This window comes from Primulina huaijiensis, chromosome 5, assembly GCF_012295235.1.
Source record: "Primulina huaijiensis isolate GDHJ02 chromosome 5, ASM1229523v2, whole genome shotgun sequence".
Classification (NCBI taxonomy): domain Eukaryota; kingdom Viridiplantae; phylum Streptophyta; class Magnoliopsida; order Lamiales; family Gesneriaceae; genus Primulina; species Primulina huaijiensis.
In genome coordinates this window covers 23585720-23602371 of record NC_133310.1, presented here as the reverse complement: position 1 = coordinate 23602371, position 16652 = coordinate 23585720, and the positions used below count along the sequence as shown (strand labels likewise).

Below are 16652 nucleotides of genomic sequence, written 5' to 3'. Positions count from 1 at the left end.
TGGGCACTATGGTAAGTCTCTCGAGTAATTTTGCAGCATCAGAGGAAGGATCCACTAGTGAAGCTTGTGAGTGAGGTCGGATTGATGTGGTCATGTCAGTTTGGAGTCTCCTATTTTGAGTCTTTGTCAGATCTTATTTCCCGGAGAGATGTCCATGTATCTGTATGTTTATTTAGATTGTTATTTCTTGTTTGATAATTAATTGTAACTATAATAATCTCGGCTCACATAACATGAGTAAATGGTTTTTTGGGGCACGCTTCATGGACACACGCACAGGGGTCTTTGTTTGTGTCCCTAGCTACCTCATTCATGTAGTCCTTCTTGTGAGTATTTTTTATTTTTATTTTTTGGTAATAAATATTAATATTATTATTATTCTTGCCTGTTATGCTAAATAATATAAAGAAAATGATCAAGATAAAAATTAATAATATGAAAGTGATTTCGCAAGATATAAAAAAAAAATGAAATCAAAACAAACCATAAATTTCAACTTAACATCTTATTTATTTATAGTTTAATAATATTAATTTTAAAAAAAATTCAAATTTATCCAATTATTGAAATTTAAATTTAAATTTTGATGTGATTTTAACAATAGAAGGAAGTATAATAGAAATGTGTTTAAAACAAAGAAACAGAAGTTGAACAAATACCCTGTACAAAGACAAAGGTAGTGTATAATAATGTCTGAGAAGCCACAGCCATAGATCCAATAGCCGGTATTTGACTATATAGAATGGCAGCTAGGAAGAGAGTTCCACCAGCCACAGATGCCGCCAAACCCGACGAAGGGAGATCCAAATCCGAAACCCTACAACCAGACCCTCCACTTCGTCCTGCTAAATTGTCTACGATACTCAAATTTTTTGCAGTGTTTTCGATCCCATACTTCTGTTTGATTTTCTGTCGCTACAACATTGACTACGAACTCAAAAAATCGATTTTGATCAATGCATTCGTCAGCTTGTTAGGGTTTTTTATTACGATTTCTATTATTCCCGTGGCTTCGAAATACGTACTGAGAAGGAATTTATTTGGGTATGATATCAACAAGAAAGGTACCCCCGAGGGATCCATCAAAGTGTAAGTTAAACTCACTTTTGATTCTTTGTTTCATTTCGGGGGATCTTAAGGGTTTTGTGTGTATACGTATTGTTTTGGGCGAATTTTGAAATGAGTTTGCATATTTTCTTTTAAGTTCTTTTTCTCTTGATTTTGGTTTATATTCTAGATTGGCTGTGGATTATTATTGTGCTTGGTATTATGCATGTGTCGATTATTTTTCCTTTGGTGGGAAGCAGGCGAGGTGTAAAATTAAGATGGAGAATTTTGAGCAGGGGCACAAAATTCTTTTTTTTTTTCCTAATTAAAATATTTATATTTAATTCAGAATTTGGTTCATATTCTAGATACCTTGGACTATTCTAGATTAGATGTGGATGCCTATTATAAGTTACTTTAGTTGTTAGTATTTGATATGATGCAGACCTGAATCTTTGGGCATTGTTGTGGGGATAGTCTTTCTAGTGGTGGCGATCTTGTTTCAATATTTCAACTTCACCGCAGATTCAAATGTAAGTATAAACTCTGGTATTATATGCATTTTTGCACTCTGTGATATGCCTATGCTGGAGCATGGCACTCTTTATTATTTTGATTTTAGTGTATTTGGCAACACTAGAAATCTTCCTTACTGTTTCAATTGTTTGTTTATAGCAGATTGTTCGTAATTGTTAGTAAAAACACATGACCTGATGAATGAGAAAGGGCGAGTATTATCGCAACTATTACTGAGTGAATAACTACCAAAAAGTCGATTGGTTTATTATTTGCTGTGCCAAGTTACAATATTGAGGGTATTTTCATTTTTCAAAATTTTCTAAATCTTTATAAGGGGCTTCTGAAGATATAAGAAAAGACGCAAGTTTGACTGGTTGAATTCTTCCATGAAAAGATTTGAAATTCATATTGGATAAAACAACAATAACATGAGCGGACGTGGCAGCATTTAAAAGGTTTTTTTTATTGTGGATCAGTTATGAAACTTTCTGAAGATGGAACTTCAAGAAATTTGGCTAATGGCATCAGCGTATTAAAGTTATGGAATTACGTATATTAATATCAGTACGCTGATTCACCATGATTGTAAAGTAAAAAAATATACATTTTTTGATAATCACAAGGCGGGATTATCAATTATGCATATACATTCCTAAAAGATTTTCCTTTTCTATTTAGACATACTAATGTTCAGCAGCATAAATGGAAAATAGAGATATGATGGTCTTGGTGTTTAGGTGTCCGTGTCTCATAGAAACTCATCAAAGACACGAAAAGATTGTTACTTGAATAGCTAGGGAATATCATGTACTTAAATCTGAGACATTATAAAACTAAAGTAGATCTTATATCTGTGTCAAGGCTTATTTTCTTTAACTTATACATCCTTTGTTTCCTTTTACATTTAAAAGTCAATTTTTTTATTTGTTTTTCCATTTGATTAGTTTAGTTTTAGTACCTTCATATATTCGGAGCAGTAACATGTTGCCTTCTATTATGATAAGTGGCTTGTTGAATATAATGCGGCACTTGCCTCGATTTGCTTCATGATGCTTCTTGGATTTGTTGATGACGTCCTTGATGTACCTTGGAGAGTGTGAGCGTCTCAAATCTCATCTGTATTAGTTTCAAATTTACTTCTTCGGTGGATACTTATTAAGCTTTAATAAATCCTGAAGACAGGAAACTAGTTTTGCCATCTATTGCAGCTCTTCCATTATTGATGGCGTATGCTGGGCATACAACTATTGTTATACCAAAGCCTCTTATTCCATACATCGGATTGGAGATTATAGATTTAGGTAAGACGTTTTCAACAATATTTCTTTTGATACCAATTGCTACGAATAAAAAAACAGGAGCCATTTTTTGGTGGATTTGTTTTTTTTATGCATGTAACGATATATTTGAAATTTTCCATTCGTGTAACTTCACTTTGTTTGTTTTCTTTTATGTTGTCAGGATGGATATATAAGCTTTACATGGGGCTCTTGGCTGTATTTTGCACAAATTCAATTAACATTCATGCCGGCATTAATGGCCTTGAAGTCGGACAAACAGTTGTTATTGCTTGTGCTGTATGAAAGAAGTATTTTTACATGATAATAATCAATTCAAATTTTTGTACCAAATATGACATATTTTAATTTCAGATCTTGATACATAATGTCATGCAAATTGGGGTGGCCACTGATCCCGAGTACAAACAAGCGCATGCATTCTCTATCTATCTTGGTCAACCTTTACTTGCCACCTCTTTAGCCTTACTTTCTTACAACTGGTAATGATTCTAGCACTCTTTCTTTAGGTGCCCATTAAGATTAATATCTGTGTTGTAACTTCTGTGTATGTGCTTGCCTTTATGACAGGTATCCGTCTTCAGTTTTTGTTGGTGATACCTACACGTACTTTGCTGGAATGACCATGGCGGTTATTGGCATTCTAGGCCATTTTAGGTCCGCTACTTCATTTTCGACTCCTGCTGTCCTGCATTATAAGACAAATTGATCTAGGGAGGCATGCTCAATGTTAAGATATGACGCAATCCGCTGAAAAATTATTGAATGTCAAATGATTCTAAGTTCAAACAGATGAAAGGACTGGCACTTTCTGTTTACTCAATTTACCAGTTTCGACATTTTAATTTGTTCCCCTGTTAAATTGTTTGCAGTGAAACACTTTTGATATTCTTCACTCCACAAGTTCTCAACTTCCTCCTTTCGCTCCCTCAGGTTCTCTCTCTCTAACACACAACACAAAAATTAGGCAATGGTATGACAAGAAATGCCAAACAATGTGTTAATTCCTACTTACTTTTTTCAGCTAGCTGGTATTATACCATGTCCTCGGCATCGATTACCAAGGTTAGGTGTTACTTAGTTTCCCAATTATATTAATTTTTTCTCTCCTTCACTTGGTATATTAGATAAACTTCGCTTGTTATACTCAGGTTTGACCCGAAGACCGGTCTATTAACAGGGACAACCGACGGAACTCTAGTTAACTTATTTTTGAGACTGTTCGGTCGCAAGTCAGAGAAAACTCTGTGTGTTCTACTTTTGGCATTTCAGGTAATATTCTAACAAGTTCCTTGTATCAAGTCAATAAGCGCCTATTCTCTCTCATACTTTTACGAGACTGCGCCAATGACAAAATTTACTGCTAATTTTTGTTTCTTCTTCAAAATTTACTGCATGGTTTGCGTAATTTGCAGGCCATTTGTTGCGGCTTCTGTTTCTTGTTGCGGTGGTTGCTCACAGGCTGGTATAAATAAACTCACATCAGTGTGAGAAATTTTACGTCAGTGCCCACTCTCTCTTGTGTGTCGAACGAACCAATTTAAATATACAGGAAAACGAGTGCTTTCCTTGTGGTTTTTAGACCAAATACATGGAGTAGCTTTGCTGGCCATATAACTTTAGTAGCATAGATAAACTTCTGAGCTGTGTACTCTGTTTCTTGTCGTAGCATTTTGTTTAGATAAAAAGGTAACAGTATCCCTTATTGCATCAAATAAAAATTTAAAACTTTTAGAACATATAACTAAATTCTGGCACATAACAGGAGAAAGTTGTACTCAACAAACAAGTTTTTTCAAAAAAACAAATATTGATTTCAAAAAAAAAAAAAAAAAAACCAATTATTCAAAATCTACCGGGCCATTAAAGTATATCTCGAAATTCATTATCATACGAAAGAACCAACAATATCCTTTCATATATAATTACTGTTAATCACTGTTTGAAAGAATCGTTGAACTGCATCATAGTGGGTACACGTCTTCATAATTTTTTTATTACCAAGACATAATTATTCGATAAAAAACAGGATTATAATTAAATCATACCGGACTCCTATAAAAGTTTCCTCCCCATTGTTTAAGTTCGAAATACTTCATTATCCTAAGCTATTGCTTGTATTTTAATATGGGAAATAAACCAAGCGCTTAACTTTCTTGTACACGTACGTATTTTCCACTACTAATTTCTAAACATTTTCTGGACCACAAAACCATGGGCATTTCCGCAGAGCAATCATCAATATAAGTTACAGGTTCTGCGAACTTTGTTGCTTCAAGATCAAGTTCTTGCCTCATGATGCAATTCATAAACCAATCCATGCTAAATGTCAAGATCCCCATCTTGACTGCTGCAAGGACTTCTTCCATGTCTTCTTCGCATGACAAAAATATTGTTTTCAATATATCCTCTACTTCATCTGATTCTCTGATCACCTAAATTTTTCCAAGAGAATGAAGCAAGTATTATAGTTGCAGTTCATGTCATTCAATGCCAAAATTAACGGTTAGTGGTGGCTTACATTTCCTCCGGCCGACTTAACAATGGCTGAGAGGGTATTAGCTGGAGGTTGTGCATGAGTTGCTGGCCATATACCAAGACCTTTAAGTAATCCAGTGGGATCCGCTTTAGCTCTAACATTGCAAATTTTAGCTCGCATCTGTACCTAGTTACATAGTCATCATCTTTCAGAATAAATGGCATTTCATCTGCATAATCAGATGAAACCGAATTGTGTACCAGCACTAGATAAATGGGCGTTAAAATGATTATGGAAAAAGTTGGACTTGTAACATACCTACGAATCTACCCTTTCTGAAGCTTTCTTTCAGCCATGCAGCAGAGATAACCCAGCATCTGCATTTAGTTCAACAAGTTTGTATATCACAGACGAACACAAGATATAATTAAATAACTGTAGCGCTACATTATATCTCTTTTAGACAGAAGCCAAACCCTGAACAGAGAGCAATGCAAAAATTAAATGTCTTTCTGGCTTCCTGAAACAACATGAGTGCTTTCACTTCCATTGGAGGTAACTACTCCCCCCATGTCTTCAATTATCTATATGAAACGAGATATATTGGTTCAAAATAAATATTACACTATCTTTTTCCTGGCCAGAGAGGTGAATCATTAGAATAACTATAGTAGTGTATTAGCAGATTAGGGTAAGACTTAACGTCTTATCATCATCAGCAATGTTCATGAGCATAATTTTGATACATTTTTCCGCTTGTGGGACTAACAGGTAGCTATGATAATTGATGGACATATTTCCTGCTCTACATTCTTTGTATTTTCCGCAAGTGCTTTTACTCGCAGAATTTGCTAGTGAAGCTTCAGGCCTAAGTTTGTGTTCACTGAATGATTTCAGGTTTCTATCATGGAAATTCACTATACTTGCATCACTTGTCCAAACAGGACATTGAGAAGCCACTTGACAATCATTTGAATGAGTTCCCTTAACTTTTTTAAACTTCAGCAACGAGCTGGAAGTTTCCCATATCCGTTTCTTAACTCCTTGTACTGAACAAGAACCATTCTCCATGTCAGTTGCACCTCCAGATTCTCTTACTCCATTGGTATTAGCCACATAACGCTTTGCAATGGGATGTGGATCACGTTTGGGCAATCTACGACAAAGATAAATTAGATTAAGAACATAGTTGAATTTGAAAGGTAAATGGTAAAACATTGGGCCTTAGAATGCAGCGCACACCATAAACTCAGCTATCTTAGAGCACTGTTTTTCGTGTAAAACATAGTTGCACTTGACTAGAGATAAAAGTACAAACCTTTCAGGGTGCATTTGGATAGAGGTATTTGGGTTTGTGAGGAGACTTCAAATCATAGCATTGAAATGACTAGAGGAGCCGATTTTTTGAAATTAAGCAAAAAATATAATATTGGACCTACAAAAGGGATTTCAAGTCCTTGATCTTAATACTGAGCCAAATGGATATAATAAATTTGAGATATGAATTTAAAATCAAATACTTTCAAACTCACTTATCCAAATGTCTCCTTAAGGACCTCACATATCTTAAAAATGATGAAAGAAGTACAAATGAAATTACTACCGTAGCTCAGTACTGTGCATGAGATACCCCATTTACTAAGCCGGATTTTTTGGTTTTTTCATGAGCTACCACCTCTCGTACATGGTTATCAGCACTTCAGGCCAGTTCCATTTGCTTAGACTACTAAGCTCGTGAACTCAAGGACAAAGGACGCCCTATTTAGTATAATGTAATAATGTATAATACATTTGGTGTTTGATATACTAAATATAAGCAACCTCTCCTGGGTAAATATGATTATAAACTTTAATATACATTGTGAACATGGAGAAAAAATCAGAGGTACAAACATACCCTGGCATTGAAAATTGGCAAAAGACAGGTACCGTAATTGGAAAAAATTTCAAGCCCCAATTGTTCAGATTCAGAGTATCCACTCCCAGTCCATTGAAGATGTTCTACTTCCTTGCAGGGTTCTTGGACGTGTGTCATGTTTGTTAACTCCGGATGCTTCATTTGTAGGGGTGGCAACGAGAGCTCCATAGCTTTGGATGAGATATCCATGAAAATATGAGATGCCATCCGAGTTGAACCAGCAAGAAAGCATAATGCCCGCCGAACACCAGCTTTAATAGGAAGTCTGCAAGCTCTTTCCTTTTTATTCAACTTACCAATCACCACGAACCCCTGCATATGACTTCAATAAAAAAAAGTATGCAATTGCACATACACATACTGATTTTTTAAACAGAGGCAATAAAAAAAAGCACGATGTTGTGAAAAAGCCATCCTTCTCAGACCATGCTTTGCTTCTACTTGAGTGCAATCACCTTAGAAATTTTTTCCACAGTCATGACCCAAATTCAAACTCGATATCCAACATGAACCTGTTTGAAATATACATAACAATGAGCATAGAAACCTAATTCGGCAAGAGCATACAACATTTGGAAGGAAAAACGAAAGCATAGGAAGAGCTGGATCGACAAAGTATGTGTTATACAATTCAGATGCCATGTTACTGTATATATATATTTCTACATGTCAGTTAACAGCTCATATATCTCATAGACCATAGTCGAGCCCAGTTACTGCTAAAAGTTAAACAGGGGAGGAGATAACGCCTAGAACCTTGTTTTGGAAGATTGAGCTAACAGCCGCTAGAGGTATTTCAGCATAAAGTGTATCAGCTGGAATTATTTGATAAGTAATCGCTGCAATTACCTGTTTAAAAATACAATTGAACTGTAAGCAGAGTGCATCCAATTTTTGAAGTAACATCTTCATAGGCAACAGAAAAAGCAAAAGTGGAAAGCTTATGGATTGCAACCAATGCAACGTACCTCTCCAGGCTGGTTTACATCCTTGGACTTCATTATTAAAGTACAATACTTTCTAGATAAAATAAGGCAACATTCGATAGTTAAAAGAAAAAATAAAGGAGCACAAGAATTTGCAGGTCTCCTTACCCATTTGTAACACATCTTTGAAGAAACATGGATTCCTTTCCAGCATTAGCAGCATAATTCATTGCAGTTAACTCCTTAGTGTAAAGAGAAAATGCTTCCTGAAACATCAATTCAAATAATCATCATTGGTGTGAATCATATGCTTAGAATGCTGTACTTTTTTACCTGGACAAGGGACCTGCTATGGCTTTCTACATCGGTTGGTTTAGCTAGCACGAAATAATAGTCCCCTGGAAACATAGAAAGGGATTTTAACACAGCATGAATATGATTACCGCAACAAAAAGATAAAACAAAACAATTAAACTAGGTCGAAATCAGTTAGCAAATGTTTGAATTCCGCCAGTCTGTGGATCGGAATCAGATGTAAAATTCTTCGCTTCCATTACGACCTGACAATTTCCTGGGGGGAAAAGAAAGATTCAAAAACTGCATAGTGGACTTAAACACAAAGATTGGTAGGTTTTTGGTACCGATTGAGAGAGTTGAGGAACGATGTGAAGAGCTTCTTCTTCTACGCGCCATTGGAACATACTGGCGGGAAATGTGAAATTTTTTTCAAGACTTTTACATGATAATAAATAAAATGTTTTAAAATTCCAAATTCTCTAGTCTAGAAAAAATACACGTCTGATATAACAGGTTTGGGCCTGCGTCTGTCGTCCATATTATAATCACGCTATGGCCCAACTTCTCTTGTATTTGGGCCTGGAAGCTTCAAATGGTTTTCTATCAATTTTACAGGTTCGACGAAATTTAGATTTTCTTATAAGCAAAATTTATTTTTAAAATATAATAATATATGTAGCAGTCATTTACTCACTATATTTTCCAACTTCAAACCGTATAAAATACGACGCCATATTAGAAAAAACAGTAGCTACCATCCAATCATATATGATAACGTTTTTTTATATTGGATTATGAAAATGTCAAGAAACCTTCACATGATATGACAATAGCAGTTACCTAGACCAGACGTTGCCACTTGTTGATGTTTGATTAGCATTCATCTTGATGATACCTTTGAACATCTATTATGATAAGTTAAAACAATTTCTTTTTTTTTAGAGAATTAAATCTTATTTGTGGTGTCCTTCAAATCTTGATAACTGACATAATAATGTTGCAATAACAAATTGATTTGACGTAAATATTTGACATTCTTTCCTTAAAAATAATGTTCTCTCGTATTAGTATTTTGATTTATAAAAATTTTCTTCAAGATACAACTATTTCTTACAATAAAAGTATTACAAATTGAAAGAACAATACACTCTTTCAAAGAAAAAAATATAGGATAAGACACAAATGAAAGCAATGTATATATAAAGTCTGATGATCCAAAAATAATCAATCATTTCTAGTTGTCTTAGATCATATATTTATAAATCAAAACTATCAGCGACATGCTGTTTTGTCAAAGAGGTGTCACTTTATCCAAAAATCAGATGAAAAGTGGCAAAAGACACTATTTAGATGCAAGATATCATTAAAACTCACAATTTTTAGTCATCAGTGCCCCCAAGCGCCTAGCCACCATTTTACGGGCGCCTAGACACCTCTTTCACGACATGAAAATTCCAAGGCACTGGGCGCCTCCACTGTACGTGTAACGTCCCATATTCCGCGACTGTCCTCACTGTACCAAGACGAGTCTTTCCAGCGTGCTTATGTCCTCACTCACATGCACCCTAGGAAACTTCCCAGGATGTCACCCATCCCAAAATTGCCCCAAGTCAAGCACGCTTAGCTTTGGAGTTCTTATGTGATGAGCTACCGAAAAAAAGATGCATCTTCTTGATATGAGTAGTACATATCAAATCTTTTAAACTCTCTACAAATGCACAGTCTCATACTTGAATAGTTTCGGAATCCCTCTCCTTCCGGTGTAAGATCGGTTCATTCACGTTCCCTCCGCCTAGAAGCCTGCCAGGAGCTGCTCATTGTCCATGCAACCTCATGGCACCGGCGATCACCGCCCACCCTCTTTGGCCCCGGGCCTCACATGCCCACCAGTTTCGACTTGGTTCGTCCCCAAACCACACCTTACTAGGAGAAGTCAGCTCTGATACCAACTGTAACGGGAAACTTCCCAGGGGGTCACGCATACCAAATTTATCTCAAGTCAAACACGCTTAACTTTGGAGTTCTTATCTGATGAGGTACCGAAAAGAAGATACATCTTCTTGATATGAGTAGTACATATCAAATCTTTTAAGCCCTCCGTAACTGCACAGTCCTATATCTGAACAGTTTCGGAATCACTATCCTTCCGGTGTAAGATCAGTTCATTCATGTGCTCTCCGCCTAGAAGCCTGCCAGGAGCCGCTCATTTTCCGTACAACCTCATGATACCGACGATCACCCCCCGCCCACTTCGCTCCCGGGCCTCACATGCCCACCAGCTTCTATTTAGTTCGTCCCCGAACCACACCGTACTAGGATAGGTCAGCTCTGATGCCAACTGTAACGTCCTCTATTCGACGACTGTCCTCATTGTACTAAGACAAGTCTTTCCAGCGTGCTTATGTCCTCACTCACACGCATCATAGGAAACTTCCCAAGGAGTCACCCATCCCAAAATTGTCCCAAGTCAAGCACGCTTAACTTTGGAGTTCTTATGTGACAAGCTACCGAAAAAAATATGCACCCTTGATATGAGTAGTACATATCAAATCTTTTAAGCTCTCCTCAACTGCAAAGTCTCATACCTGAATAGTTTCGGAATCCCTCTCCTTCTGGTATAAGATCGGTCCATTCATGTTCCCTCCGCCTAGAATCCTGTCAGGAACAGCTCATTGTCCGTACAACCTCATGGCACCGACAATCACCCCCGCTCTCTTTGGCCCTTGGCCTCACAACGCGACAGGAGCCGCCTCTCATGTGGTCTGGACTCGACGCCTCCCCTGGCTCCCGATACATTCTTTTAAGTTTTTCTTTGTTTTTTTTTGTTTTTTTTATTCATTGAGTGTTAAAACATTCTAACAATCCCTCACATTAATGAAATTAATGCATGTGGAGTCGAAAGAAGTGTACACGAAAAATTATCGCATCGGGATATGTGGTTTATGATATTGAATCTTCTTTAGAATAATGATATCGGATTTTCTGGGCCACGAAGTGAACTTGATATCTTGAACTTTTTGATGATTTATGTAAGGCCAGACAACAACACATACACAACAACTTTCTTACAATTTCCATTTGGTTCTTTATTGGTTGTGTCCGTTTTGGTCATGTAATATTTCTTGGTTTCATATGTGTTTCGTTGAGACGGTCAGTCCTTACACTTACATTCATGGTTTCTTTTTAAGAGTATGCTATCATACTCTTCCTTTTACATGCTAATGAATCATTAAAAGTTTAATATTTAACATCACTACATTGGTAGACATCAACACCCATTGTCATATGAATGATAAGGGAAGAACTCTTGAGTATTAACTCAAGTTTTCATAATTTAGTTATCACATTGAATCAATATCTTTGGATTTCCAATCAAAAAGATTGTGTTTCCACTATGAAAATTTTATTTTATAGTTTTTAAACTTATTTCTCTGGACAAATTATATATCTTATCTCTATTTAATTTTTTTTGTAAGCGTGCCAATTTATCTTTTGATTTAACATAACCAATAGAGATAATTATATTTGAGATCAATTTGTGGTACTGTGTCATGTCTTCGATCAATATGTCAAGACCTACCATTTTATATGCTTTTTTTGCCCTTGCAATTTCCAACTGATTGTCTCAAATGTCTCATTATTGCCGAAAATATCATCTTCCAACATGGAATATCATCTAGAAAGTTGTAAAGACACCATGTTTCTTTCATAGCTTTATCAAGTGCTATGATTTCATATTTCATTGTCGATCTAGCGATGCAAGTTTGTTTAGATGTGATCCGGGTACATCGGGTGAGCTGGGTCGGGCAATTTACTGGATCAGATATAAAATCAATAGGGAATGAGAGCACACCGAGATGTGACCAAACCAGAGGTTTTTCTCCTGGGAATTGCCGGTGCTTCTGTGCTGACCTGCAAGCACGAAGATAATCACATGAATGGGCGCCGAAGAGGTGTCCGACGTGGTCACTCCGATGCTAAAGTCAGCATGTGAACGAAGAGAACCAATGTAGCAAAAAGAATACTGTGCTAATGGTGTCTGAAAAATCTAGAGAGTAAATGATGTGGACAATATATATGTGAATCAATGAATGTCCAAATGTTAAGTAAACCTGATATTTATAACAAGAAATTCGATGATAACCTTGTTTTCAGTGCCCACTTACTAATTATGGCAAGATGGTTGCCCATACCCTGTTTTCTGACTCGCCAAACAGTCCATTTCGCCATGTCAAATCCCTATGATTCTGACGGTAATGATTACCAAGATAATGTATCACGTGCTTGTGCACTCGAGTGCAGTGCTATTATCGAGGTAATCCAGGTAAAGGGCCATCACCCGAGAACTCGTTTGAAATCACGGGCTTCTGGTAGCCCGGGGAGATGATTTCTCGGGCATTTGTTTGTCCGGCTGGTATTGGATCGGCCCAAAGCTTTTTATAACATGTTCCATGATCCGGGATCATTCAGAACCCCTGATCCGGACCTCTCTAGGGGATAGCACCACTTCCTCTCTAAATAGTCGGGCTGGAGTTTTTCTCGCTGTCCCGATCACTCTCTTATTCCTGGTCATGGAAATTTTTGGTCGTTCCATATTCTCGGGTCGTTTCATATTCTCAAATTCCGAGAAGGTGAACAGTCTGAAACACCTCGAATTTCGAACATGTCCTTTCATATTCGTATACAATTTCCAAGATACATCATGATCGTCTTTTTATCTTTAGATCAACGGTTGAGATCAATCACCTCTATGCATATAAATCCTGATAAAGTCTCGATGATATAGACTTTTTCAAGATAATCGGGGAAATATTGGATGGCGTTATGAGGATCAATCTAGTTCGCAATCATTAGTATTTTAGTCGGCACGCAAATGTGCTAAAACTAATATGGCAAAACTAGTGATAGGACATATACTTTAGGTCGTATTATGAAATATAATCTGACAAATCATTCGCGAGTTTGTTGTTTAAGCGTGTGTGAGATCAACAGTGAGTAACCTAACTCAAGGAGCTTGGAGATTGGAACTCTATTGTTGTCATGATCTCTTGAAACTCGGGAACCTCTTCCCGACATCATTCGCGAAAAACTATAAACTCGGGAATCAGCACACATCCATTTTTCCTGGACATCATCAATAATAATAAATTTATTTTTTAAATGGATACTCCACACGCTCATGTCACGCATACATAAACACATCATATGAAGGGTTGTCCGTCCCCAGGCCAGATTTCCAAATTTAAATCTATCTCCACTTTCTTAATTTCCAAACAACAACAACATGCAAACACAAGTGTGGTCATATCTATTAAAATTTAATTCATCCCATCGATTTTGAATGAATAAATTCGAACCAAACCATTCAACTAATAATTAATTCAGCAACACGCAAACACAAAATGGCCGACCTGACGATCACCTTCATTTGTAAATTAATAAGATATATAAAAGTCTTATTTATATAATTCATTCAAAAAACATGCATTTTTTTCACTTCAACTTTAACTCAATAATATATAGATTAATTTTTCAAAATAAAATATTCCAGGTAATAAGGCTAAGTAGGTCAATTTATTTACGGCGCTTGAATGAGAAAATTTCCCAGATGCATAAAAAATTAATTAATAATTATCATATATATATTCTACTTGATGTGCGATTAAAATAATAATCGGACATTAATATTTTAGTGGTTTATCATAAGTTTTAATTAATTGGTTTCTACTCCATAAATCGAATCTTTATTTAGTAAAAACTTAACGATACTTAGATGGATTCATCTTTAAACATGACTTGTAAAATTTATTGCGTACATGTTATTCGAGTACAACGTGTACACATTTTTGCCATAACTTTTAAAATATTCAAAGGAATTTTAAATCCAATTCTTCCAATTTTAGGTCCAAATGTTTAGGACTCGATCTCGCTCCAAGGTTAAAAAAAAAAAAAAAAACCTAAAAATGTTTGATAGATTCGGTTAACGATCAAGTTATAAAACAAGAAAAGAAATTTATAAAATAATCTAAATCAACTGTCTATTTTTAAAAAAAGTGATCTTTTTAAATATATAATTTGAAATTTATAGATTTAGATTACCCTATCTTACCCAAAAAAAAATTTAATTTAAAACCTAAATTCAATAAATATACTCTCTCTACGAAACTTCGAGGAAGCTCACCAATGGCAGTGGCTACTCCATTTAACCCCCCCGGCTTCCTGTATCTCACCACATTTACAGTTCCCCCCACCCGATTCTTCTTCTTCTTCTTCTTCCCTCTATTGGGCTGGTGACTTCAGAATTCCGCCATGAAACTCAGTAACATCAACCCCGCAAAACTTTTCAAGCAACACAAGAAGTCACGCTCTGTCTCCAGATCCGAGACCGACCCGTCATCCTTCAGCTCCCATACATCTTCATGCTCCGACGACGGGTACAAGAAACCCAACACCCCGAAAAGCGTCCTCCCTTCATCCTCAGAGGACTGGTCAGACGAAGTTTGCTTCGAGCTTAAACAAGCTTTCGAGATGATCGACAGGGACGGGGACGGGAAAATCAAGAAGGAGGAGCTCGAGGACTTGCTCAGCCGTCTTGGGGCGGAGCCTCCCATACGTGAGGAACTGAAGTTAATGTTAAGCGAGGTGGATACGGACGGGGATGGATGCATCAGTTTGGAGGAGTTCTACGCTATCGAGTCGGCATTCGCGCCGCCGTCCTGCGACCTGGAGATGAGGAGCACGTTTGATTTCTTCGACTCCGATCACGACGGGAAGATCACGGCGGATGAGCTCTTCAAAGCGTTCAAAACCATCGGAGACGCCGGGTGCACGCTAGACGAGTGCCGTCGGATGATAAGAAACGTGGACATGAAAGGGGAGGGGTTCGTCTGCTTCGAGGACTTCCGCCGTATGATGGTCCAGCAATGATGATCCATATTTGTTCCTGCATGTTTATTCAAATGTAAAAAAAAGGAAAAAAAAAAAAAAGGGTCATCGTCTGCTCCTACGAGTTTGGACGGGTTTTGCGTTTCCCCCATCAATGGTTTTGGGGGATGAAAAAGTAAATTTATGATCGAAAACGTTTATGTTGAACTGGGTATTAAAAGTTTCAATTCTACTAATAATTTGAATGATTTGGAACAAATTGAGAAGGAAGGAATTTGACAAAATGAAATCGATATCGAAGGATTACCCATTTTCCATACAATTCAATAAAGATTTTTATGTAACATGCCAAAACAAGCCTTCTCTTCTACAAATTTGTTCCGATTCTGCCTCCAAATCGTTTTACCGTCACTTTTCCAATTAGAGTTGGGTAAATCTCCCCACCACTTATCCCACGACCATGTTTATCTCTCGGTTCAGTTTTATTTATTCGACTTCTCTCGTTTGTTTTCCTTTCCTTTTTTAGATTTTCAAAGAATAAAATCATTTAAATTTTATATTTATCGATTAGGGAGTGTTCCTATGTATTAGTGTTAATTATATTGGACTAAAGTCATTTAGCTCGAACACAAGAAATTCCTACGTAATTTCTTGGAAAATCATAAAAACTAATGTTAAAATTGGAGTTGGACTAACATGATCATATGTTTTAATTATAATAATAGTATTAGCATGAATTTAATCCTACGTTTGGGTGTAAAGTTGGGACAAAAATAATTTACGAGGTAAATGTAAATTTCCTTGTTGGAATAATCCAGATGGATGGATGGATAGCATCATGTTCGCCACTACGATTCCACCAGCACATTTCCATTTTTATTATATATTTTCAAATTATTTATTTCTAACCTATCTATTTACGCTCACATCTATTATTTTGAACACGACAATCACATCTATTATTTTGAACACGTCTCATTTTTTTTGGTTTAATTAAATTTCATTTCATTGCAGAAGGGCATTTCTAGATTTTAAAGCAAAATCTTAATGAATACACTTATCTCCAACAACAACAAAAAATTCATGTGCAACAAATTAAATATATGTAGTGTATTTCAATTATCATCTATACACATTGAGGAGATATATGTTAATCAATAGTCACACCTATGTGTTAAACTAATGATATGGATAAGACTTGGCATTGTTTTGAAAATCCCATCTCTATACTATAGGTTGAAACGATCCATTAACGTATCTGCATGCACCAATCCAATCTCTAA

At 36.3% G+C, this 16652-nt stretch overlaps 3 protein-coding genes across 3 annotated transcripts; 2 read left to right on the top strand and 1 right to left on the bottom strand.

Moving 5' to 3' along the window:
• The first annotated feature begins 677 nt into the window (after window positions 1-677).
• Window positions 678-4569, top strand: LOC140977381 (uncharacterized). Its single transcript, XM_073442130.1, has 11 exons — window positions 678-1089; window positions 1493-1580; window positions 2571-2662; window positions 2749-2867; window positions 3028-3143; window positions 3219-3346; window positions 3435-3521; window positions 3737-3797; window positions 3889-3929; window positions 4016-4136; window positions 4280-4569. The coding sequence occupies exons 1-11, from the start codon at window positions 743-745 to the stop codon at window positions 4337-4339; spliced, it is 1260 nt and encodes a 419-aa protein (XP_073298231.1). The 5' UTR covers window positions 678-742; the 3' UTR covers window positions 4340-4569.
• Window positions 4570-4666: 97 nt separating this feature from the next.
• LOC140977773 (uncharacterized) lies at window positions 4667-8905 on the bottom strand. Its single transcript, XM_073442506.1, is given in 15 exon segments — window positions 4667-5299; window positions 5386-5409; window positions 5412-5572; window positions 5662-5720; window positions 5820-5861; window positions 5863-5917; window positions 6027-6499; window positions 7233-7573; window positions 7717-7743; window positions 8018-8110; window positions 8230-8281; window positions 8356-8453; window positions 8521-8586; window positions 8682-8758; window positions 8829-8905. Coding segments are annotated over 15 exon segments (1908 nt in total). The 5' UTR covers window positions 8881-8905; the 3' UTR covers window positions 4667-5011.
• Window positions 8906-14702: 5797 nt separating this feature from the next.
• LOC140977380 (probable calcium-binding protein CML35) lies at window positions 14703-15617 on the top strand. Its single transcript, XM_073442128.1, has one exon. The coding sequence runs from the start codon at window positions 14794-14796 to the stop codon at window positions 15409-15411; it is 618 nt and encodes a 205-aa protein (XP_073298229.1). The 5' UTR covers window positions 14703-14793; the 3' UTR covers window positions 15412-15617.
• Window positions 15618-16652: the final 1035 nt, after the last annotated feature.

Bases quoted from the DNA above. Each gene is read 5' to 3' on its own strand.
- LOC140977381 (XM_073442130.1), top strand. From the start codon at position 743: ATGGCAGCTAGGAAGAGAGTTCCACCAGCCACAGATGCCGCCAAACCC. The intron at 1,581-2,570 runs GTAAGTATAAAC...TATTATGATAAG, and splicing joins ACTTCACCGCAGATTCAAAT to TGGCTTGTTGAATATAATGC. The intron at 4,137-4,279 runs GTAATATTCTAA...CGTAATTTGCAG, and splicing joins TTCTACTTTTGGCATTTCAG to GCCATTTGTTGCGGCTTCTG.
- LOC140977380 (XM_073442128.1), top strand. From the start codon at position 14,794: ATGAAACTCAGTAACATCAACCCCGCAAAACTTTTCAAGCAACACAAG.